Genomic DNA, 27,407 nt, shown 5'->3' on the forward strand with positions numbered 1-27,407 from the left:
TGGAGAGGTTGGAGACATCAGAGGCGGGACTGATGATGTGTTGATCTGCAATTGGCTGATCGTCATGTCATTCACTTCAATGTCCTGTCCGATTTCCTAACTTGGCTTTTGGAAGGGCTGCCCAGGTGAAATCCAGACAGCAGGCAACCCTACTCGCACATCACTAGTGGTGTCATATTATGGTGTACATTTTAAAATTAAATTGAAACACCATGATAAATCTCTCTTCAGCCCTATCAACTTTAATGGGTAACACCAGCTCTGAGGTTGCCCAAAATACTGGCATATGTCTCAATACCTTTAGAAATGTCACAATTTCTAAGTTTGTAATAGATTCTTCTTCTGACTTCAAATATGGTGATGGACTTTAAAGTGATACTGACACCAGAAATGAAACTCTTTTTTACATCTATCATAATATTGCCTTTGAAAGCTACTTCTAACTTTGCCATAAAGTATTTGCACAATGCTTTTACATTACCTGTCTGATGCCCCATGTTCCTGTATGAGGGGTAACTTTTAATGTACTTTCATATTTTAAAAAGTAGTTTGTTAGTGTCAGTATCACTTTAACTCTTGGAAGAGCAAAGTATCATAATAAACGCACCACTTTTTGCATTCTTTGGGAGGGAAAACAGTTTACATATTTATAAATAGGTCCCTCACTGTAAAGAAGCATTCCCTCATGTTCCCTCCCTTTTTGTTTTTCCTGACTCCTGAATGTGGGATAACCTGGAATATGATGAAGAGCTGCTAAAAGAATGGAACTGTAATTTTTAAATGACTCATAGTCAAGCCACCATATTGTTCAAACTTTACACCTGCTCCACCAGCAAATGGTCCTCTTAGAGCCAAAATATAGTTGGAACTGGGTTGCCAAAAAGTAATTTAAAGTAAGTCGCCAGCACTTTGTTACCATCAGATATACAGGTATGGGATCTGTTATCCAGAATGTTCGGGACCTGGGGTTTTCTGGGTAAGGGATTTTCCATAATTTGGATCTTCATAACTTAAGTCTACTAGAAAATCATGTAAACATGAAATAAATCCAATAGGCTGATGTTGCCTCCAATATCTTAGTTGGGATCAAGTACAAGGTATTGTTCAATTATTAAAGAGAAAAAAGAAATCATTTTTAAAAATGTGGATCATTTGCATAAAATAGAGTCTATAGGAGGTGACCATTCCATAATTCGGAGATTTCTGGATAACGGGTTTCCAGATAATGGATCCCATACCTGTATTTAAATTTTTGAGTTCATTGTCAAGCTATGAAACTAACTCGAATCTGATACATAATACTAATGAGATTACATTTCATCCAAATAATCCAAAATAATGTTTAAAAATTATTTTGTTAGAGCCTGACCCTCTGACCCCCCCAGGGCATAAATAACCTTTGACCTGTTTCATATCTATCCCTTTGATATATCATCTATAGAAGCTATATATTCTCATTTAAAGCAATATTTTTCTATAAGAAGCAGTTACGGTAAGTGCAAAAGTAACAGCTAATTTGTGGAACCTGATAACCAACGCCTAGCTAGAAAGGAAATATAGATATCAACGGTTATTAAGACATAAAACTGTGGTTATTAAGAAATGTTAGTTGCTTAAAAGATAACTCTGGGTAAACAAACTTTCCGCCCAGATAAAAAGTTATTTAAATAAAGACAATGCTTTATGACATGTGATAAATACATGTGTAACGGTCAGTCTGGGTAGAGTTCTCTCTCAGCTTCCGAATGCCTCTGTATTCTGTGCTTGAATAAACTTCCTTCTCTGAAACTTAACCAAGAGCGTTGGCTGAATCATTGGGAAACACCTTCACCGAGGTATAGGACCCAACAGCTTCCATTTTCTCTGTAATAATAAAACAGTAGCTTGTACTTGATCCCAACTAAGATATAATTAATCTTTATTGAAAGCAAAACCAGCCTATTGGGTTTATTTGATGTTTACATGATTTTCTAGTAGATGTATTAAGGTTTGAAATGGAAAATTGAATTTGAATTTACAAATTGGATTTTTCGTCAAAACTCACAAATTCGAGAAGGGAATAATCCAAACTTGAATTTGAGATTTATTATACCTGAACCCTGGGAACAATTTGAATTCGACTATTCGCCACCTCAAACTTGCCAAATTCATGTTGAAGTCAACGGCAGAGGTCCAGTGACCCATTTGAAGATGTTTCTAGCCTTCTTTCGGAGAAAAAACTCGTTTCGAGTTTTTTCGAATTTGATTGTAATTCGATTCGTGTTTTCGGGTCATTAATATTCGTTCGCGTTTTAGATACTCAATTTTATTATTGAGAAATATATTATTCGGATTTTCAAGGTCATTTGAGTTCATTCAAATTCGAACGTTTAATTAATCTGCCTGTATGGAATGGAGGTCAAAATTACTTAAAGATCTATTATCCTGAAAACCCCAGGTTCCAAGTCTGGATAATAGGTCCTATACCTGTAGTATAAAATGTTTCAGCTTATTATATAGACGACAGGTTTTTATGGGGCAAATTTACTAAAGGGCGATTTGCCAGTGTGACGTCATTTCAGAACTTCGCCTATTTACTAACGGCTGCTGGCAAATTCACTAAGATGCAGATTTGACTGAACGTTACCTCTTGCGCCAGACTTGCCTTCGCCACCTCAGACCAGGCAAAGTGCAATAGAGTAGATAGGAGTTCCTCAAAAAATAGTCCCAAAAAACGCTGGCGTCATTTCCTTTTTTCAGGGTGATAGGCTGCAAAAGAGCGTAAATTTTTTTGGGGGTAACTGGCTTCCCCCCTACATTATATGGCACATAAACTATACACTGGGCTCATGTAGGGCAATATAACAACTTTATTTTATTAAGGTTTCCCGGGCTTGTGTGGTGTAATGTATTTGCTGCAACATATACATCCATTCAACTTTAACTGCCCGCCGTATGCAAATTAGGCAACGCTAGCGCAACTTCGCTTCACTTGGTGCAGCAATGCTAGCGCAACTTCGCCAGTGTTCGGCGCCCTGGACACAACTTTGGATTTTAGTGAGTTAGCGTTGTCCTGGCGAATTTACGCCTGGCGAAGTGTTGCGCTGTGAGCGAAGCCGTCGTTGGCGAATTGTCGGAGGTTAGTAAATTTGCTCCTTTATCCTCCTAAACATTACGTTTACTAACATATGGAATTGAAAATGTCATTACACATTAACGTATTGGATTTTGTAATATGTTTAATATCACTATCACTTCAGCATCATCTAAAGATAAGAGCTTACAATCATGTTTTCATATGTTATACTTTGTTTCATGTAGGTATAACCTTTTATTTCTATTTTTCAGGTAATTACAAATGAGCCAGCTACAGATCTCCTGCCATGAATTATGCATGGATGTGTTACCTTTTACAGGAGATAAAGCTATGGATAGGTTGCTGGCATGTGCCGTTCTAATTAACAATGCAGTTGATGCTAATGTCTATTCTGTTCATCATGTTGAAGATTAATTACCTGGATAGGCCTTATGGGCAATTTCATATCACCAGTGAAAATGTAAAAAGTGAAATCCAGAATACTAGACCTGTGGTTTTTTGGATAAGGGGTCTTTCTGTAATTTGGATCTCCATACATTATATCTACTAAAAAATCATTTATGCATTAATTAAACCCAATAGGCTGGGTTTGCCTCCAACAAGGATTAATTATATCTTAGTTGGGATCAAGTACAAGCTACTGTTTTATTATTACAGAGAAAAAGGAAATCGTTTTTAAAAACGTGAATTATCTGTGTCCAGAAATTTGGAGCTTTCTGGATAACCGGTCTCTGGATAACAGATCCCATACCTGTACCTTGGAGAATAAAATGAAACCACAAAAGATGTTTTTTTTCCCAGCTAAAGCTAACATTTTTCCTTTAAAAAGAAAAGATTTCATCAATGAAATGAAAAACAAATTGACATGAAACGTGAAAATTTAAAAGAAACTTGGAGAATAAAAAGGTAGAATGAGGGGGTTTTACCCTTTGCCTGCCAAGCAGGCAAGGGCTTTATCTGCCAAGGACGTACTATGTATGTCCTTGCAGAAATTGTCGGTTCTCTCTGCATCAGTGGCTTTAGCTGTCTCTGCAGCATTGACGGCCCCCTGGGCAACGAGGATGGGGGGATGTCATGTCGGTCCTGCTCCAGTAACCCTCCAGTGACCAGATTGTCCCTCCTGCTCCAGTAACAGTAAGTGGACTTTATTTACACACTTACATACATTTACACTCTCTTACACACTTGTTTTAATTTTACACACTTGTTTAGCATTTTTTATTTTGCACACTTATATACAGTACATACTTACACAGTCACACAACTTTTAGAAGTGTACACACGTACGTATACACAAAAAACTCACTTTTCATTTTACCATTTTGTGTTTTTTTACCCCTAAAAACTGTTTATTTGGGCAACTAATTGCGTTCTTGGATAAGTTCTCAACCCAGAACTCCTAACTTGCGTCTCCTCCTGCCTGTCCGCTATCTCTACCTGGATGTCGCAACGCTACCTTAAATTAAACCTCTCTAAAACTGAAATGGTTCTCTTTCCTCCAACTTACACCAGTAACATCCCGGAAGTATGAATCATAGTTAACAATTCCACTATCACCCCCTCTCCCCAGGCCCGGTGCCTTGGGGTTATCCTAGATTCTGCCCTGTCATTCACTCCTCATATCCAGTCACTTATTAAATCATGTCACTTCCACCTAAAGAACATATCCAAAATACCATCCTTGATCACCCAAGATGCTGCCAAAATTCTTATTCACTCTCTCGTCATATCACATCTAGACTACTGTAACTCTCTTTTAATTGGCCTTCCCCTCCAGAGACTGTCACCTCTCCAGTCCATAATGAACACTGCTGCGAGGCTCATACACCTCAGCAACCGCTCCTCCTCTGCCTCGCCATTCTGTCAATCCCTGCACTGGCTTCCACTACCTTTCAGAATCAAATTCAAATTAATGACACTGACACTCAAAGCACTTCATAACTCTGCCCACCCTACATCTCTGAACGCATCTCTATATACCCAACCGCTTACTACGCTCCTCTACTGACCTGCTACTCAACTCTTCCCTCATTACCTCCTCACATGCTCGCATTCAAGACTTTGCAATGGCTGCACCCCTTCTCTGGAACTCTCTCCCACGGTCTGTCCGACTTTCTCCCAACCTTTCGGCTTTCAAGAAATCTCTTAAAACGCACTTCTTTCAAGAAGCCTATCCTCACTCTGCTTAACTACCAAACGCAACACCACATACAATACCACATTTCTCACCCACTTAATTCGATCTTGCCCACTCCCACACCTTGTGTATTACTCCCTTCCCTTTAGACTGTATGCCTATGCATAGGGCCTTCCTCACCTTTTGTACCTGTATTGATTGTGATGTATGTAACTCCATATGTTCTATGTATATAATTCAGGTGATTTAGTTGTATAATCACATTTACTTTACAGTGCTACGCAATATGTTGGCGCTATATAAATACATGTTAATAATAATAATAATAATAAAAGTTATTTTGTTATTTCATTGATTTACACAATTTTTGTGGTTTCATTGCAATTTTATCCCTGCATTATTTTTCCTTATGTATCTTTAGTACAGTTTTGCTGTTTGGTGCTTTGGTAGAGAAAGATGTATTTTACTTTGTTTGATCAGTCAGAATATGTGCTTTCCAAAAATGATATGGTTTTCTGGGGGTCTTTTTACAGTTTGGGGGTCTTACACCACATAACGCACAGTCTGGGCTCTCTTTTCAGCAGCTGAGTTGGCCAGTGTGAAAATTCATATGCACGTTTTTCATTTGGGGTCTGTACATACCACGTACTTTGGTAAATTTATGCACATTGGGCATGAAACTATTCAGTAGACCTCTGACATCCATATTTAGGGTGATTTTTCTTTGTACGTAAAACATTGTGGGAGATAAATGCGACAAATTGCAATTGAGATTTTCAGAAATCTTGTAAAAACTTCTACATTTAGAAAAGCTTTGCAGTTTGGTGTAGAATGATGTCTTTATCTTTGTTGGATTCACCAGAATGTGTACTTTCCAAAAATATATTGTACTGTTAGGAGGGTCTTGTGGCACATAATGCGCAGTCGGGGGCTTTGTTCAAAGAAGGCGAATCAGCAGTAGAGGAAATTCTTATGCACTATTTTTATTGATGGTCTGTACACGCCAGCTGCATTTTTCTACCCTTTACATATTAAAATTCCACTGACCTCTGCCATTGACTTGTAAATAAACTGGGGCAGGTTTTAGGTGGTGAATATTCGAATTAGAACTGTTTCCATAGTCAAGTTGTGATAATTTGAATGTGTGAATTTTGACACCAAAAATCAATTCGAAAAATCGAATTATAATTAGAATTTACGGTTTGACCTTTAATAAATCTGCCTCGTAATCATATAAATGTTATTTAGTCAACAAAAATATGCAACTGAGTGTTTTTCTTTTCTAAAAGCCACTTTGGTAGTCATTTCACCTTTTGTCTTAATATGCCTAGCAACACACACCAGTCAAACCAGCAAAAAATTAAGGGGCGCATTTATCAAGGGTCGAAGTTAAAAAAACTTTGAACTTCGAAGTCAAAAAGACCAATCTAATAGAGGTTGAAGGTTTTTGGGGGTCGAAGTGGTCCATATCCGGCTTACTTCGAATCGTATGATCAAAGGAATAGCGCCTTCGATCTACTTTGATTCGAAGTTTCCCCCCCAAAAAACTTTGATCTCTCTAACGCCACCAATTGCCTCCATAAAGGTTCTAGGAGGTCCCCCATAGGCTAAAACAGCACTTCGGCAGCTTTTAGGTGGTGAATGGTTGAAGTCAAAGTTTTAAAGAGACAGTACATGATAAATTTTGATATCCGAATTTCAACGTTTTTTCAACTTTGAATCGAAGTTGGACTATTCGTAATGCATAAAAGATGCATAAAAATAGGCTAGCCTATGACTAAGTGTCCTAGAGACACGAAACGCGTCAGGCAAGAGTATGTATTGTTTTTTTGTTTTGAATCTTAAATTCCACCCCCACCTGTCCACCTATTCAATTCAACAGAAAACCTGGAAAAACTTTTTCCCCTTTTGCATGACTGCAACTGTGGCTGAAAACAAGCCCTACAGTTATGTCATTTTAAAATGATATCCAGACTCTCCTTGTGCTCCCCAAAACCTGAATTAGGGTGAGGTTATGGCCAAGTGCTTGTTTGCTACCCTCTGTACTCCTGGAACAATAGCCAAGTGAGTGTTTCCCCGAATGGTCCTATATACAGGAATGGGACGGGTTATCCATCTCTCCGTAATTTGGATCTTCATACATATCGGCGGTTATGTACTAAACTCTGAATGCAAAAATCACAAAAAAAATCTTGATTTTTTTTTTTTAAATAAAATCGGACTTAAAAAAAAAAAATCTAATAGTTTTCTCAATGTATTAAAGCCTGAGGATGGAAAAGTCCAAATCTGAAACTCCGGCATCTCAGACCTGTCGAGGTTGCATATAACTAAATCACTAAATTACTTGGAAATAGACATACCTTATGTGAACAATTGGTTGCATGCTGGAGTCCTCTAGTGACCAAATAGAGGTATAGCCTTAATATTTCCAAAAAGTCCCACAAGCATGCTGTTATGATAAAAAAATAATTGTATTAAATCATTTTAAAATATCAAGCAATCCCCACATGGAGTCTAAACGCGTTTCATGCTTACCTGGCATTTAGGATTGCCTATGATATTTTAAAATGATTTAATATAATTATTTTTTATCATAACAGCATGCTTGTGGGAATTTTTGGAAATATTGAGGTTGCATATAAGTCAATGGGAGAAGTCCCAATGATTTTTTGATGTGCGCTAGGTTTCGGGCAAATTGAAAAAAAAATTATGAAAATCGGATGAAATAATCCGGGAAAAAACCCCAGATTTTTTTCCCCTTAAAGCAAATTTTCGGGAAAATGTAATGTAATGTAAGTACAAAAAACCTGATCGGAGTTTATAGCAGAAAATATTGAGATAAATTTATCTCAATTTGTAATAAAATCCAATTTATTAAAGTCTCTCTAGCAAGGGCTCTCTGTATTGAAAAAAAAACCAAAATACATATGTCATGTTGATATTTAGTCCAATTTAATTACCCCGATATAACTTCACAGTATTTATGTGACATTACAACAGGTAATGATCCTAGTGATGAGCTTGCCTCTTGCATAATCTCAATATGTACAAACAATAAGCTCACACTTATAAGACAAACAAATTCAGCAGGCACAATCAGACAGTGTGCTTTGTACAACATACAAGCTGTTACTAGTATATGGAGGCTAGAAAGCAAAAACCTTATATATTCGAGTATAAGCCGTCCCGAGTATAAGCCGAGGTACCTAATTTTACCTCCAAAAACTGGGAAAGCTTATTGACTCGATTATAAGCCGAGGGTGAGAAATGCAGCAGCTTCTGGTAAGTTTCAATCAAAAAATTGAGGGTTTCTGCTCCCATTGGAGGTGCCAGCGTCTTGTTTTTGGATGCCGGCGACCATTCTTGGACGCCGGCGAATATTCTTGGAGACTATTCTTGGACGCCGGCGACTATTCTTAGGCACATCGACTATTCTTAAATGCCGGCGACCGTTTTTGCGCTTGACCCGAGTATAAGCCGAGGTAGAGTTTTTCAGCATATTTTGGGGGCCGAAAAACTCGGCTTATACTCGAGTATATACAGTATTGCTTTAAGAAATTCTCCTTTTTGGGTAAAGCCGAGAGGTCATTGCGCTGCCCCCCCAATTTGATATTTTTGGGATATTCACCAGGGAGGACCATCCTGCTTCCCAGTTGGGAGGATGCCCCAATTCTCTTTTACTCTGATGCTGACAAGATGGTACTAAGTGAACTCGTACTTGCTGTCCAATGAGCCAAGCCTGCTGTGATACAGGCAAGCAATCCCTAAAACAAGAATTTTCAATTTTAAAATACTTTAGGCTTTGAAAAAAAAAAAAAAAAAAAGCATGAAGGAATTACACACGCAAACAAACAGTTGAGATTTGGGATTGGTCTATTTGTCAGGAATATCATATTGGTATTAGCATGTGATGTTTAATAACTTTAGGATATGATATTTAATTTAGAATTTGCCCAAAGATCTTGACATGCTCCAGGTCATGATCCTCCAGCTCTGGTTAACAGAATGTCTGGCATGCTCAGGTTAACACCAGTCACAAGTTTTCCATTATGTTCTTTAAACACAAGGAAAAAAAGAACAATTGCAACTTCTCTTTTAGATGGGGTCAGTGACCCCCATTTGAAAGCTGGAAAGAGTCAGAAGGCGGCAGCAAATAATTAAACTATAAAAATGAAGGCCAATTGAAAAGTTGCTTAGAATTAGCCGTTCTAGAACATATTAAAAGTTAACTTAAAGGTGAACCACCTCTTTAATGAAAATAACAGTATGAAAAATCAAAATCCACATCCTACCCACCAAAAACCCCCCAAAAAAATTTGGCTTCATATAGTACACATTATACAATCATGAAATACTTCGCTTCTTAAATACCATTCACTGATAAAAGAAAGTGAGTATATATGGATAAGTTGGTTTCGTGGAGTCTACCTGCATTCACACAGACCACAGCAAGGAAGAGATTTAACGCACGCTATTTTGTGGTTCTTGGATCTAGTCATATGTTTGCTGATGTTTTTACTGAGAAAAATGGAAACAAAAAATGGCGGGATGGACTGATGAAGAAAATAGTTTAAAGGAGACCTTCCATTTCTTTCATAAACGCTTCATACATATCGTCCTTGGTCTTCACTTGAATGTGTGCTCCAGTTTTAGGACCTGCTTTAGACACTGGTCTAACAACTTCCTCTTCTGGTTTCTTCGGCGTTGAAGCTGCCACTGAGCCTTTATTTTCTCTGCGAACACGGAGTGCAGTGGGCACAAAGCGCGTAACCTCAGCTTTGGGATTCGTGATCTGTGGTTTTGCGCTGATGGTGGCCGTTGCTTTCTTTTCAATAGTGGCTCCACTTTCGTCTGACTTGGGACGCTGTATTAAGCTTGGAGGGGCACTCAGCACCCCTGGGTTTGCAAGGGGTGCTGGAGGGAAAAGCCCTGGGGGAGCAGTGCCTGGAGGGGGTCCCAATGGAGGACGCATCATTGGACGGGGAGGCGGAGGCATACCTACAGAAATTAAAAATCAAAATAGACACAGCACACAATTATTTGTGTTCAAAGGAGTAAACTTAATTTAACAGGGTTCTTTTTTGACTCATTCTTTGTGATTGTGCAATAGAAGGCAGTGTGGGATCAGACTTGTAACTAATACTGGTGACAATCCCAGGCCTTGGCTCACTCATGTCATTTAGTAGTTCCAGGTGATATCCCAAATATGTGGCTTTTTATACCTGCATCTTTCTGCACTTTGTGTTAAACCACTGAACATTTTCTCTTTATATAGTACCTAGTGTTCCTGTTTCTGCTAATCTCCTTGTTTGACCACAACCTAGCCTGTTTCATGGAATTTCGCTTTTTTTTTTTTTTGCTGCCTGTCCTCAAAGGTTACCAAGCACATAGGCTCCTGACATCTGTATATTATCCTGACACTTTTGTTAACAAAACATGGATCAGTAAGTGAGCAGATGCTTTTCCTTTCAGTGGTGAATGACCGGGCAGATAGTAGTGTGAGAAAAAGCCTGATGTGAAAGGATATCTATGAAGGTTTCCCTGCAGGCAACTGTGAAACCTATAATTGGCTATAAACAAGACTGTAGTTTAATTGGCAATTTAATCCTTACACTATTGGACACATTTACTAAGCTCGAGCTTCGAATTTCAAAGTATTTTTTTGGGTATTTCGACCATCGAATAGGCTACTACGACCTTCAACTCGAACGATTCGAACTAAAAATCGTTCGACTATTCGATAGTCGAAGTACTATCTCTTTAAAAAAATACTTCGCCTACATACTTCGACAGTTTAAACCTACCAAGGTACAATGTTAGCCTATGGGAACCTTCCCCAGCACTTTCCTAACCTTTTTTTGATCGAAGAAAGATCCTTCGATCAATCGATAAAAATCGTTCGAATCGTTCGAATCGTTCAATTCAAAGGATTTTATCATTCGATCGAACAATTTTTACTTCGATCGATCAAAGGATTTGTGCTAAATCCTTCGAATTCGATATCGAAGGATTTAAATTCGAGGGTCGAATTCGAGGGTTTATTAACCCTCGATATTCGACACTTGATAAATGTGCCCCTACATGTTCCAGAACATTTAGAAATGAATAACAAAATATATGAATTTAACCTGGAGGTGCCGGTGGAGGTAGACGAGGAGGGGGTCCTCGAGGAGGTGGTCCTGGGGGCAAACCTGGTGGAGGACCTGGAGGAGGGCCAGGTGGACGGCCAGGGGGTGGTCCAGGCGGTAGCAGACGTGGTGGTGGGCCCCGAAGTCCAGGAGGCCTTAGGAATGGAGGAGCACCTAATAGAGAACACGTTTTAGAAATATTTTTCTGAAATATATCTCCAAGAAGTTTTTATGCTCTGAAAATTAGAAAAGTCTGACAAGTCCCTTGCACACTGCTAACTGCAACTCAGCCCTATGTGTAAAATGTTGCACTAACTTTAATAACATGTAGAGGACACAAAAAATAAGTCTAAGATTTCCTTAATTACACACTTTTATGGTCCTTGGTTCCATTACCTGGAGGTGGACCTGGAGGCATTCCAGATGGTGGTCCAGGTGGCCTGTGGGGTGGAACTGGAGGAGGACCAAGTGGCGGAGGTCCTGTCATCATAGTAGGTGGCATGGACAGTGGAGGTGGTGGTACAGTAACAGGTGGGGGAACAGTCATTGGTGCTGAAGTGCTATTTTCAGTGCTTTCAGCATCTTCAGGACGCGGAGTCTCTTCTGAGTCTGAATTGTCTTCAGAGGATGATGAGCTTGAGTATTCTTCTGCATCATGATCTTCCTCTTCTTCTGCTAACTCCTGGCCTGCAAGAAATAAAAAACACTAATCAGCACATTATTTAACTCCCAAAGAAGTGCAAGAAAGCAGTTGAAGCAGGTTCTTCTTTTAGGAAAAAAAATGCCCCACCTTACTTTATCATTTGTAGACTTAAACTCACACATGCGTGTAGAAATAAGCCAGTGACACTGTGAGGAGAGACAGGATCGTATTTGCTTTTGTAAAACGTACCAGCCATGCGCAACATCATTGCCTGCAGCGGAGTCAGATCCTTGACATTCTTCTTTCTCTTTTTGCGAGATTTTTCTGGGGCATCGGCAAACCTCACATTGTGACCTGCGGAGGCAGAATTTGGTTAACAGTGACGGGGAAAAATAAACACTCAAGGTAACTACTAAAATATCAATGAATACTGACTCCCTATTGTTCAGACACTCAAGTCAACCAAATAAAACACATTTTAAAACTTCTCTTTTTTTGTAAATACTGTTTAGAGCGCCACAACATAAAAAGGCGCCAATGATTGTGCTATCAGCTAAGTACTATGTATTATCTTGGCTTTCAGTGCTATTTAAAGAACATTAACTTTTTTCAGCTCACTACAAATGGGCATTTGTTTTTCTATAAGGTAATTCAGCATTTGTAAAAATCTCAAAAGCTAACAAAATTTTTGTACTAATTTACTTTTCTTTGAAAATGCTTCAGTCTGAGATTAGCAAAACAATAGTTAGTGGAGTACCACAGGGCTCTGTACTAGGTCCTTTGCTTTTCAACTCGTTTATTAATGACCTGGAGATGGGCATTGAAAGTACTGTTTCTATTTTTGCAGATGATACTAAATTGTGCAGAACTATAGGTTCCATGCAGGATGCTGCCACTTTGCAGAGTGATATGTCTGGGAAACTGGGCAGCAAACTGGAAAATGAGGTTCAATGTTGATAAATGCAGGTTATGCACTTTGGCAAAAATTATATAAATGCAAGTTATACACTAAATGGCAGTGTGTTGGGAGTTTCCTTAAATGAGAAGGATCTAGGGGTCTTTGTAGATAAGTTGTCTAATTGTGGGCAGTGTCATTCTGTGGCCACTAAAGCAAATAAAGTTCTGTCTTGCATATAAAAGGGCATTAACTCAAGGGATGAAAACATAATTATGCCTCTTTATAGGTCCCTGGTAAGGCCTCATCTGGAGTATGCAGTGCAGTTTTGGACTCCAGTCCTTAAGAGGGATATATAAATGAGCTGGAGAGAGTGTAGGGACTAAGTGCAACTAAACTGGTTAGAGGGACGGAAGACTTAAATTATGAGGGTAGACTGTCAAGGTTGGGGTTGTTTTGTCTGGAAAAAAGGCGCTTGCGAGGGGACATGATTACACTTTACAAGTACATTAGAGGACATTATAGACAAATGGCAGGGGACCTTTTTCCCCATAAAGTGGATCACCGTACCAGAGGCCTCCCCTTTAGACTAGAAGAAAAGAACTTTCATTTGCAGCAACGTAGGGGGTTCTTCACAGTCAGGACAGTGAGGTTGTGGAATGCACTGCCGGGTGATGTTGTGATGCTGATTCAGTTAATGCCTTTAAGAATGGCTTGGATGATTTCTTGGACAGACATAATATTAAAGGCTATTGTGATACTAAACTTTATAGTTTAGATATAGGTATATATAATTTATGTGAAGGTATGGAGGGGTGTGTGTATGGATGCTGGGTTTTCATTTGGAGGTGTTGAACTTGATGGACTTCTTCTTTTTTCAATCTGATTTAACTATGTAACTACCCTTTCTCTCTTCCTCCGGAGCATATTCTTCTTCCTCGCTGTCTCTACCATCAGATTGGTTACTGTCACTCTCATCATCAGTGCTGCCTTCTTCATCTTTATCCTGCTCCATCTCAATTGGATAGCCCTCATCTTCGCTTGAGCTAGATCCGTCATGATGGCCTCTTTGCCCTATATTGTTAAAAGAACCAAAGAAAAGTAATGATACCTGAAAAATGAGCTATACAACAAAAAAACTGGTTTAATAATACACAATAGATAGGGGAATCTCTCTAAAACATACCTGCTAAATCCAAAACAAAATTTTCTTTAGATACTTTATACTATGAATAGTCAAACACCAAACCTCACCTGATTCAGGGCTGTACCTTGCCTCCTCATCCCTCCTTCTAATGTTTTCCAGAGCAAAGCCAACCTTGCGCCCATACATTTGTAGAACTTGTGGGGGAGGTGGTCCAGGAGGTGGCCCTGGAGGTTTTTTTCCAGGGGGCAAACGTGGAACTCCATGCCCTGGGGGAAAAGGCATGGAGACTCCTCTACCTGGAGGACTGGTAGAAAAACGATGGAAAGCAGATTATAAATGCTGCATGTAAAAGGATAATAACTACAAAAAATAAACACCAAAGCAGTTAGAAACTGTACAAATGGATTTTTTGCTTCACAATGTAGCATTAAAGCAATTAGAGTACTAGCATTAAAGCAATTAATGAGTACTAGCACTTAATTAATACAGCCTACAACACAACTGAACATTCTGTATGCAGAAAGATTAATCAGATAAAATCACTCCACTAGTTGTCTCTCGTTCCATTAAAGGACAAGGAAAGTCTAAAATAGAATACGGCTAGAAATGCTGTATTTTGTATACTAAATATAAACATGAACTTACTGCACCACAAGCCTAATCAAACAAATAATTTATGCTTTCAAAATTGGCTACAGGGGGTCACCATCTTGTAACTTTGTTAAACATCTTTGCAAGACTAAGACTGTGCACATGCTCAGTGTGGTTTGGGCTGCTTAGGGATCGTCATAAACAAATCTGCTTGAGTTCTGCATGGCTGGGAAGTAAGGCGGGGGCTCCCCCTGCTGTTCATAAGTATGATTGTTTCCCTGCTCAGCAGTTAGGGACCGTCTGACAATTCCTATCCACAGCAGTAAATGAAGGGAGAATTTCACTGCATACAGTCAGGTTTCTTATAAAAATGGTACACATTTTTTAATTAAAGTATATTGTAGATAGGTTGCTTTTTCAATATAGAAAGTAAAAAAGGGATTTTATTTTTTTGCCTTTACATGCCCTTTAAATACAGAAAGGAAGATTCCTAGAAGAATCTTTACAGCAGACTAAAGCGAAGCAAATAGAAGAGTGGCATGGGGATAGAGCAAACATAGTCTGTTTTACTACATTTAGGGATCATGCTGTGTAAAAAGCGCAGTGAAACACTTCCGGTGATGTTGCTCATAGCAACCAATCAGATCTTTGCTTTTGTTTTCCAACTGTTGAAATCTAATTGCGGATTGGTTGCTCTGGGCAACATCACAGCTTCTCTCCAGTTTTTACACAGCATGATAAATAGGCCCCTATATGTAGTGATGCAGACTTGAATCCTTCATAGAAATTGCTCAAAGTGCACTCATAAAATCTTGCATTTTACAATAATTATTTGAAGAAAGTGAAGTTAGTGAGCAGAGAAGAGTGAGCAGACACACCACACCACTATATTTATGAGGACACAACTGGGATTCCACTCTTGTTCTTTTCTTGTTCTATTTCTTCCGCCAGTTCACCAATGTTTTTTTATTCTCATTCTCCTGCCCCTTATTCTGCCCCCCTCTGTTGTGTTTCTGCTAGTTTTCTACTCCCATTTCTTTTTGTATATAAAATCTTATTAAAGTGTTCCTACCCATAGGCAGAGGTCTTCTTAAGAATAGAGGGCGGCTGAGCTCCTGGCAGTGGGATGTCCTGAATGAGAATATTGGAGGGTGCGTGGGGCAGATCTGGCAGTGGAATACTTTCCACCTCCACATGTTGAGCATTCTAAACAAAGAAATATCAGCTTATTATTAGAGTAAATCAGCATATGCAGCAAACTTAATACGCAACCAGGGTTGAAACATTTGTCTCCAGCAAGTGAGAAATGTTTCTGGGAAACCCAAAAGAACTAGGGATGCACCGAATCCAGGATTCGGCCTTTTTCAGCAGGATTCGGCCGAATCCTTCTGCCTGCCCGAACCCTAATTTGCATATACAAATTAGGGGCAGGGAGGGAAATCGCGTGACTTTTTGCCACAAAGAAGGTAAAAATTTTTTCCCCTTTTCCATTCCTAATTTGCATATTCAAATTAGGATTCAGCCAAATCTTTCGCAAAAGATTTGGGGGTTCAGCCAAATCCAAAATAGTGGATTCGGCGCATCCCTAAAAAGAACACTATAAGAATTGTATTCTGGGCTTCAATTTGAAGGCATTTCATGGCCATCTTTTAATGCATTCTGTAGCTTACCAAAGTTTCTTACATATAGACACCTACACTGCGTTATTGTGCCCTATAAAGAGTACATATAAGAGATGTAAAGCAATTTTGGGTATCTGGAATCAGAGTCACCAAAAATATACAGACCCCTAATAACTTTAAATACAAGCACTGAAAATAATCAAATCAGATTTAAAGGAACAGTAACACCAAAATATAAAAATTTAATTAATTAATTAAAGTAATGAAAATATCATGTACTGTTGCCCGGCACTGGTAAAACTGATGTGTTTGCTTCAGAAACACTACTATAGTTCATATAAACAAGCTGCTGTGTAGCAATGGCGGAAATTGAAAAATGGCTATATGGCACAGGTTAAATAGTAGATAACAGATAACACCATTATATTCTACAGAGCTTATCTGCTGTGTAACCTGAGCCTTTTCTCCTTTGAATGGCTGCCCCCATTGCTACACAGCAGCTTATTTATATAAACTATAGTAGTGTTTCTGAAGCAAACACAACAGTTTTACCAGTGCAGGGCAAAACATTTGTATTACTTAAAAACGCTTTCATTTTTGATGTCACTGTTAAGAGCTTCTATGAAGGAGGATATGGCAGAAGCAATTTTTTGGATTTTATTTAACAGCTATTCTACATCTATATGCCAGATTCAATTAATATAGTTTTTTAGGTTTTACAATTGTTTTTGCTTCCTGTAATTTCACTTTGATTTTGGTTTAGAATTCGCAAAGGATGTGCTTTATATATTTGAGCTTTGGCTGTGATAAAATGCCTAGTATGTTGTGTACTTAACTTCTTTCAATCAGCATGGAAATTACATGAGTATATGAAAAGAACAGTAACACAAAAAAACAAGTGTTTTAAAGTAATTAACAAATACTATACTTTTAGCATGCGCTGGTTAAAGCTGTAGTTTATATAAACAAGCTGCTGTGTAGCTATGAGGGCAGCTCTTCAAGCTAGAAAAAAGGCACAGGTTACATAACAAATAACAGATAAAACACCATTGTACTGGACACGCCTTATCTGTCATGTGCTATGTAACCTGTGTCTTTTCTCCAGCTTGAAAAGCTGCCCCCATGGCTACACAGCAGCTTGTTTCTATAAACTATAGTAGTCTTTCTGAAGCAAACACACAGCTTTTACCAGTGCAGAGCAAACGTGCCAGACATTTATTTACTTTGATACACTTTCAGTTTTTGGTGTTACTGTTCCTTTAACAACAGAGGAGTCGGAGGTACCATAAAACGAGGAGTCGGGTCAAAGGATTTATGTACCCACTCCACAGCCCTGAGCTTAACAGTTTCAATCCAACTTATTGGGGCTCATTTATCAACACTGGGCACATTTTCCCAAGGGCAGTCACCTATAGCAACCAATCAGTAAATTGGCTATTTAAATCCAGCTGCAAGTAGAGCAATGAATGCAGCAATTTGATTGGTTGTCATGGGTTACAGCCCATGGGCAAATTTGCCCAGTGTTGATAAATGACCCCCATTATGTTATAGTGTATAATTAGCCCTTAGCTATATCACATGAGGCTAAACATTAAAGGGGGAAGTTCACCTTAAAGTAAAATACAATATAAAATTAGTCTTGTTTTTGAAACATAGATGGATGGCAGAAGACTTGAAAAGACGGATTGCTATCAGCAGTCTTGAAATGGTGGTATAACAATGCCAACATCAAATACATTTCTATCTATCTATCTACAGTATCTATCTATCTAATTTTATTCTGCCTTTAACACTTACTTTAACAGCATCAAAATACTGGCTGAGTTGAGATCGCTTGTGCTCATAATCAATTTCTACTTTGCGCAACTCCTTGTACGTTTCAGGGTTCTCCTTCTCATACAGATGGAGAATTCGTTCAAATGTCTCTTTGAGTTTCTTACGTTTATCTTTCAGGACTTTTTCATTGAGCTGGGGTTGCTGAACAGGATTGAACTCTGCAGGAAAAAACACTGGATATAATTTTGATTGTCAAACCCCAACAACTCTGCAACGTTACCATGCTTGTAGAATTAGTGTAGCATTTTCAGGTAGTCTTCTTCAGTGTCTCGACGAAAGCTGGCCACAGACGCAAAGATCTGATCGTACGAATCCTAGAATCGTACGTTTTTCAGATTGTGTGTGGAGAGTCCCGCCATTTTTCATCCCACGGAGATCAGTCGTTTAGTAGATCGGACAGGTTAAAAGATTTCTGTCGGCTGCTGATAATATCTCTGCATGTATTGCAGATCGGACGATTTTCAGTGGGAGACTGTCACTAGATTTGTCGGACATAAACTTTTGTACGATTGCTGTCAGGGGCAGAACATCAGCTGATCTGTTCTTTTACTACTTTATTTAAACTGAAGGTTAGTGGCAGGTCGGGAGATGGAGAAGTCCGATCTTTGCGTCTTAACTGGCTTCATACACAAAGCCTTGCTTTGCAATACAATTGCAGCCTCACAGAGCAATCGTTTTTGGCTGCTGACATCCGTGATCCAAATATGAAGCTGGAAAAAGTTTACTTAAATGTGTACTTTGTACATGAAACCCCTTCAAATTAAGGGCTTTGAAAAAAAAAAAAAAAAAAAAGTCCTTCTTGCTCAAGAATGTTTTGGCTTTATTAACCCATTCCCCTATTGCTTTCCTGGCTAATTAAAATGGTAGTACACATTTAATAGGTTAATGGAGCCAAAACACTCTTGATCAGTGATCCCCAACAAGTAGCTTGTGAGCAACATGTTGCTCTCCGATCCCTTGGATGTTGCTCCCCACAGCCTCAAAGCAGGTGCTTATTTTTGAATTTCAGGCTTGGAGGCAAGTTTTGGTTGCATTAAAACCAGGTGTACTGCCAAACAGACGCCCCTGTAGACTGCCAGTCTTCATGGAGGCTACTAAATGGTCAATCACAGCACTTATTTGGTACTTCAGGAACATTATTCATGCTTGTGTGGCTCCCCAACGCTTTACATCCGATTGTTGCTCACAGGTAGAAAATGTTGGGGATCCCTGCTCTTGAGCAAGAAATGGGAAGGACAATTATTTTCAAAGCACGTAATTTGGAGGGCTTTCATATTCCAAGCGTATGTTCGCTACACACACAACTGCCACGGTGCATCAAACAGAAATAAACGGGAACCATCTGTTCAGTGATGCTTTAATTTCACATTTTTGACCTATCTGATACAGGTACCACTTTGTGAATGACTGTGATTATCGTCCGCTTCAACACAAACACAACTGGTCTAAAAGCACTGGACAAGCAAACATGGAAAGGGAATACATAAGAAAACACAGAGTTGACCTAAAACACCCATGGAATTGGGGTCATCATTAGTGGCCTTGGGGCTCAAAGTATTGCCTTCAACGTGTGTGGGAATTTTTTTATTACACAACAACCGAAGGATTATGGGTTTGGCAAAACTAACCTAAAAGGTTACTGCTGCTTTTTTTTATAGCACGTAAATATTATTAAATCACCTGCACAATTACAACACCTTACTATTCACAAACACACAAAGTAGTGCTACGCAATCACCTCACTGCTTTTTGTCGTGTCGGGTGCCGACTGTAACTCTGTCTGCTCAGCTCCGGTCCATACTCCAAAACATATTTCAGCAGCCCTCCGATATAGTGAAAATATAATTTATTTGTGCAACAAGTGAAGCAACGTTTGTGCTTGATCAGCCCTTTATCAAGCTTGTTGCACAAATAAATTATATTTTCACTGTGTCGGAATGCTGCTGAAATATGTTTTGGAGTAGAAACACCTTACTATAGTACCAGGAGAATCCGAAACATCAAACTGGTATACACTAAATCTTACCCTTACACTACCACCATCCATTCACTCTTTTAAGGGGGCACTCTTCATTTGTATGAAGAGTGTAATCACTGCTTTGTAAGGAGACTTGAAAAAGAAATCCAAAGTTCAGAAAACAGACTCTGAGATGTTCTCTCTCCTACTCACCCATCTCGTCAAGTTTCTCCATATCCCGGATAATCTGCTTTGGGTCTTTCATTTTTAAAACAGCTGCTCGAACCATCATCCTTTGCTTCTTGTTCTTAAGAAAGGTAGAGAAAGGGTTATTACACAATGAACTATCTACCAAGAACAGAATTTAGTATTTATATAGAAGAGGTAGAGAACAACACTTAACTGCACCAAAACATTTGCCCACATCAATCTGATCAAACTCACTGTTGATTGGTTGATATTGTTAACTGCAGTAATGCAATTTAGGATCTATGTTATTACATTAGACCCAGTATCTTTATGGAGAATGTCTGGCCCCACCAAAGGACCTGATCAGGCATTCATTTTGGGGTGTTTATTTATTAACATTGGAGACAAGTCACTGGTGATCTTGCCCATAACAACCAATCAGATCTCTGCTTTTGTTTTCTAACTTGTAGGCTATGGGCAACATCACCAGTGATGTGTGTCTCCAATGTTAATAAATATGCCCCTTTGTGTATGGATTAGAACTTCCAGAACTTTTTAAGAAATCCAGAACACAATGGGCACTTGTGCATGGCATACTAGCAGTTTTGACCAATGCAATGCTCTCAGGGAGAAGCAAGTATGTTTGAGAGGTCCCAAACTGCCACTGCCAACATTTGTCAAGAAAGATAATATATGACTCATTTGTATGAGAAGAGGTAATAGACAGGATCTTTTGAACACCACAGTTATTCATAAAAGCATTGTAGTTTTTGTTGTTATATCTCCCATTTGAAATTTATTAAACTGGAAACAGAATTGCTGTTACAATCAATTAGATATATAAAACTGAAATACAGTAGAACATGCTTTACTGTACTTATAGAATCACCTACTTTTTTCAGTTCCCGCTTCCTCGCCTCCTTCCCTGCAAAAAAAATAATAAATAAGGTGCTTAAAACAGACACTTGAGAATTTATATAGTGAATAAAGTACCCCCTATTCTAAAATATAAGGATATTATAAGTTACAGAGGTGACTTCTAATATCCTCATATTTCACAACAGGTGGTAGTTTATTTAGTTATTTATTTAGTTTATTTAGTTATGTGACAGAAATGACAACACTAAGCTCTGATTATAGCCGATGACATCACTAAGCACCATTTATAAGGATATCATTTAGAAGATATTCATGGCTCGTGTGTATTATATAGTGAATCAAGTACTCCCTCTTGTAAAATATAAGGATATTCTAAGTTACCCAGGAGTTTCATGACCATATACATTTTATACAGTTAATGGAATATCCTCATATTTTGCAACAGGGGGTACTTTATTTATTATAATACACAAGTTTCGGCGAGTCATGTGAAAGAAATTACATCACTAAGCTCCAATTATAACCGATGACATCACTAAGCACAGTTTAAAAGGATAAAATTTACAGCGTATTCATGGCTCTTATGTATTATATACATGTAGTTATTATAGCTGACCAGACAGCAGTGAATATGTAAAGAAGGATACAAATTACAAATTTTGATTAACAATTCCATTTGCATTTATTGTGTTTCTATGCTTTGCAAAAGTATATAGACCAGCAGTACTCGACCTGTGGGTCGAGACCCCTTTGGGGGTCGAATGACACTTTCACAGGGGTCGCCAGAGTAGGCGCCCGCCTAGGGCACAGTCATAGGGGGGCGCATTTTTAAAAGGAAAGAATTTTTTTTAATTTCTTTATGTTTGAAGGATCTCCCATGCTCCAGCAGAGTTCCGCTCTGCTCCCCCCTTCCCTTGGGTCTGATTGCGCCTCTCTGGATCTCTCCCTCCAGTTCGTAAAGACAGTTCTCCAATGAAGCGGTCCGGATGCACATGTGCTGTATGAAGCGGTGCATGGGGACGTCACTCTGCATAGAGCGCTGTACTGGCATGGTGCGTTGGTGTGCACATTGAAGAGAGCCAGCTCAGCCAGGCGGTGCAATTCTTTGTTCTGAAACTGGCTCTGGTGTTGTTGGAGAATAGTCAGCACTGAGCAAAGAGGTACAGTCAGATCTGGGCAATATTTTTGGTGCTGCTGCTTAGACTTAAGGGCAATGCATTGTTGGCACAAGAGGTGCAGACTTGGGGGGCAATATGCTGGCACTTGGCACAACGGGTACAGACTTGGGGGCAATATTCTGGCACAACAGGTACAGATTTGGGGGCAATATTTTGGGTATTGCTAGCACCTGTAAAGATTTGGGGGCAATATTTTGGCTATCTGGCACAGGTACAGATTTGGGGGTAATATTTTGGTTGCTGGGTGACACAGGTACAGATTGGGGGCAATATTTTGACTGGAAATGGTCTTACAGAACGGAGGGTGCTGATTGAAGCCTTTGCATAGGGTGCCAAACTACCTTGGCTCGGCTCTGCACCCACATACGAGTACCCGGCGTGACGACAAATACAGGTGTATGTGGCAGGATCGTCCCCATAATATACTTGCGGACCAGTCGCACATGTGTAGAGAGCAGCTACTGCAAAATTACAGTTATGAAGTAGTAACAAAAATAATTTTATGATTGGGGTCACCATAACACGAGGAACTGTATTAAAGGGTCGCGGCATTAGGAAGGTTGAGAACCACTGATATAGACCAATTCTCAATTTTACTGAAACCAAATCCCATACAGGCAAGTACTATAGCAAAGAAGCTATAAGGCAAGCTAAAATTGCTATAGAAAAGGATATTGCAGCAAGCAGTAAAAAAAAATCCAAAATTATTTTTTAAATATGTTAATAGTAAAAAAATGAAGCAGGAAGGGGTGGGACCCTTACTATCAGAGGGGGGTCAGCTGGTTGATGAAAACAAAATAAAAGCGCAGATTCTGAACTCATATTTTTCATCTGTCTACACAAATGAGGAACCAGTAAGTGAAGGTTTGCTTCTTAACAGTCCCAATTCTAGTAATACAACTACAATGATGCATGGTTCACACATGAAGAAATTCAAAAGAGACTTGAACATGTTAAGATTAACAAAGGTCCAGGGCCAGATGGTATTCATCCCAGGGTAATTAGCGAGCTTAGCTCTGTGATTGCCAAACCTCTTTACTTAATTTTTCAGGATTCATTGAGATCTGGCATAGTGCAGAGAGACTGGCGAATTGCTAATGTGGTGCCTCTATTCAAAAAAGGATCCCGTTCTCAGCCTCAAAACTATAGGCCAGTTAGTCTGACGTCAGTGGTAGGAAAGCTTTTCGAAGGGTTAATAAAGGATAAGATACTGGACTTCATAGCAAATCATAATACTATGAGTTTGTGCCAGCATGGTTTTATGCGTAATAGATCTTGCCAGACTAACTTAATTTCTTTTTACGAGAATGTAAGTAGAGACCTCGATTCTGGGATGGCAGTGGATGTGATTTACTTAGACTTTGCTAAAGCATTTAATACAGTGCTACACAAAAGGTTACTGGTTAAATTAAGGAATGTTGGACTGGAACATAGTATTTGTACCTGGATAGAGAACTGGCTAAAAGATAGACTACAAAGAGTGGTGGTAAATGGAACATTTTCTAATTGGACCAGTGTTGTTAGTGGAGTACTGCAGGGCTCTGTACTAGGTCCCTTGCTTTTCAACTTGTTTATTAATGACCTGGAGGTGGGCATTGAAAGTACTGTTTCTATTTTTGCAGATGATACTAAATTGTGCAGAACTATAGGTTCCATGCAGGATGCTGCCACTTTGCAAAGTGATTTGTCTAAACTGGAAAACTGGGCAGCAAACTGGAAAATGAGGTTCAATGTTGATAAATGCAAGGTTATGCACTTTGGCAAAATAATATAAATGCAAGTTATACACTAAATGGCAGTGTGTTGGGAGTTTCCTTAAATGAGAAGGATCTAGGGGTTTTTGTAGATAACACGTTGTCTAATTCTGGGCAGTGTCATTCTGTGGCTACTAAAGCAAATAAAGTTCTGTCTTGCATAAAAAAGGGCATTAACTCAAGGGATGAAAACATAATTATGCCTCTTTATAGGTCCCTGGTAAGGCCTCACCTGGAGTATGCAGTTCAGTTTTGGACTCCAGTCCTTAAGAGGGATATAAATGAGCTGGAGAGAGTGCAGAGACTAAGTGCAACTAAATTGGTTAGAGGGACGGAGGACTTAAATTGTGAGGGTAGACTGTCAAGGTTGGGGTTGTTTTCTCTGGAAAAAAGGCGCTTGCGAGGGGACATGATTATACTTTACAAGTACATTAGAGGACATTAAAGACAAATGGCAGGGGACCTTTTTACCCATAAAGAGGATCACCGTAACCAGAGGCCACCCTTTAGACTAGAAGAAAAGAACTTTCATTTGAAGCAACGTAGGGGGTTCTTCACAGTCAGGACAGTGAGGTTGTGGAATGCACTGCCGGGTGATGTTTGATGGCTGATTCAGTTAATGCCTTTAACAATGGCTTGGATGATTTTTTGGACAGACATAGTATCAAAGTTAGTATAGGTATGGGTATATAGAATTTTAATTAAAAGTAGGGAGGGGTGTGTATGGATGCTGGGTTTTCATTTGGAGGGGTTGAACTTAATGGACTTTGTCTTTTTTCAACCCAATTTAACTATGTAACTATGTAACTATGTACAGCTCTTGGTATGACTGACAATACGTACAATGAAGTACAGTCCTAGAAGCATTTTAGGCATAAGCTAGCTGTACACAGTAATCAGGAAAAAAATGAAAGTGATGAGCCTTTCCTACATAACGTTGCTAGCAAGCAGGTATCCGCTATGAACTCTAAACACTAAATCAATAAAAATAAGGATAAGAAAATGAATCATTAAAAATAAAAGTAAACTTTGTTTGAAATTGGTCCAACTTTATCATTCCAAAAGCTAATTAGAAGGAGAACTTCCCCTTTACCGCAACCTGGCTCAACAAATTTTAAGTGCACTACATGGGGAAAGGTGCACATAACTGTCCTTGGATGTTAATTTAAAAAAAAACAAGGGAATAAAGAACATGCTGCTATCTTAAATATAGTTTTCTGATAGCAAAGGCAATGGAGTTTACACACTTCTTTAAAAAATTATTTGCTTTCAAAAAAGCTACCCCCTTTAAATTTCACTTTACAAGGGCAGAGTAAAAAACATTTTAGAAAAAAAACATTTTAGAAAAAAACCCACAATTCACCTCATTGGTAAAATGATGTTTTTCAGACTTACAGTACAAGAGTATGGGGAAGGCACACCAGTATATCCTTAAGGGTATGTGGGTGCTCACTGTAGGGGGGCACCTGAAAGCCTCCCCTTAAGCCCTTATGGGCTATTTTCTGAATGCATTTTGATTTTTATTTCATTGGAGCACCCTGCTCTCTGATCTTTAGATGACCATTGTCAAACATCCAGATCTTTGGACATTTGTCATTGTACTTACGGGCTTGGTCTGTGGGATTCATGAATTTCCCACTCTTGGTGGACGAAGTGGATCGCCGCCCCATTTTGCGGCCGATGTCCTCTCTCCACCAATATCAGAAAAAAAAGTAGTAATCTAAAAATACAAACGGTATATATGATTATTGCATATGTCAACTTGAACAGTCTTTTAAACATAACAAATAGCATGTATTAAAGGGATTCTGTCATGATTTTTATGGTGTAGTTTTTATTTCACTGTTTACACTGCAAATAATTCACTCTACAATATAAACGTTTATTCCTGAATCTGCAAGCGTATTTTTTTCAAGTTATAATATTGGTGTGTAGGCGCATCTCAGGTCATTTTGCCTGGTCGTGTGCTTTCAGAAAGAGCCAGCACTTTAGGATGGAACTGCTTTCTGACAGGCTGTTGTTTCTCCTACTCAATGTAACTGAATGTGGGACCTGGATTTTACTATTGAGTGCTGTTCATAGAGCTACCAGGCAGCTGTTATCTTGTATTAGGGAGCTGTTATCTGGTTACCTTCCCCTTTGTTCTGTTGTTAGGCTGCTGGGGGGGAAAGGGAGGGGGTGATATCACTTCAAGTTGCAGTACAGCAGTAAAGAGTGATTGAAGTTTATCAGAGCACAAGTCACATGACTGGGGGCAGCTGGAAAACTGGCAATAAGTCATGTCCCATGTCAGATTTCAGAATTAAATATAAAAAAAGGTGTTTGCACTTTTGAGAAATGGAGCAGCACTATTAACGGATATAAACATTTTTTCTGATGACAGTATCCCTTTAACCTTTTATTTTCTGCAGCACAGCTCACAGTCAGATATAGCAGGTTGCTGGATTCTTTAAAAGGATAACAACCGCTTTAAAAGAGGGTGACCATGGTTACGGTTGTGTAAATTATGATCAATTTTTGCACTGCCATCTGCCATTCCCACATTCAATATAAGCAGAGGATATATATGTATTTATATGTGTAGCTATTTATTTATATTAATGTAAATGCACTATACAGGTCCAAAATATGTCATATATTTATGTGAGGCTTGCTCTGCTCAGTGCTGTGAAGTCTATAGGATAAATAATGTATCCCTCATCATTTGAGGCTGCACTTGAGTTGTTTTCTTATTGGTTATTAAGAGGGGCGCCACCAGGGAGGGGGGACAGTCGACTAATGGAACTGGGGAGTTTGTGGGTTTATGGGGGAGGGACAGCTGTGCTGCACTTATTGGATTTCCGGGACCCCTGCTGTCAGCGAGCTGCAGAATTGGGAAAGGAGGGCGGAAGTTATGGTGCCTGCTGCATCTTCTCCCCCTCCCATCCCCCACGTAGCTTTGTGCAGTGCACAGAAGTTTTATTGCAGGTAGAGTCTCATTAAATGGGCTGAGGGGGGGAGTTCAGACTTCACTTCCAACGTCTGCGGCTTAATGAAAGCGACGAGGGTGCATCTTGCCTAACAGACCCGCTTTTCCCTTCTTACCTGTCCCGCAAAGCTGTTAATTGCAAGCTCCTTGCTCCACTCTTACACAAAATCCCGACGTCACGCGACGACTACGACGTCACGACGGCACGTAAGCGCAGTGACGCGTAACGTAACCGCCTGGTGGGAGTAAACGCCAGGGTCGGCGTAGCTCATCATTGCGTAATCGCAATCTCTTGATATTCGCCTCGCACTTTGCACTTTTGTTAGTGATGAAAGAAAAAAGTCCTTCTTCGGCTCGTACCTTATAGTTTTGTTAGTGATCAACAAAGACTTTACTTTTATTTTGGG

General features: G+C 39.2%; 1 protein-coding gene across 1 annotated transcript; it reads right to left on the bottom strand.

Annotated features, from left to right (window-relative positions):
• Nucleotides 1-9,068: 9,068 nt before the first annotated feature.
• Nucleotides 9,069-27,146, bottom strand: wbp11.L (WW domain binding protein 11 L homeolog). Its single transcript, NM_001086495.1, is given in 12 exon segments — nt 9,069-10,211; nt 11,342-11,515; nt 11,738-12,028; nt 12,234-12,338; nt 13,783-13,953; nt 14,134-14,330; nt 15,690-15,823; nt 18,037-18,233; nt 20,246-20,339; nt 21,115-21,146; nt 25,639-25,752; nt 27,117-27,146. Coding segments are annotated over 11 exon segments (1,887 nt in total). The 5' UTR covers nt 25,703-25,752; nt 27,117-27,146; the 3' UTR covers nt 9,069-9,783.
• Between the last annotated feature and the right edge of the window lie 261 nt (nt 27,147-27,407).

The sequence above is a fragment of the Xenopus laevis genome, chromosome 4L, assembly GCF_017654675.1.
Source record: "Xenopus laevis strain J_2021 chromosome 4L, Xenopus_laevis_v10.1, whole genome shotgun sequence".
Taxonomy (NCBI): domain Eukaryota; kingdom Metazoa; phylum Chordata; class Amphibia; order Anura; family Pipidae; genus Xenopus; species Xenopus laevis.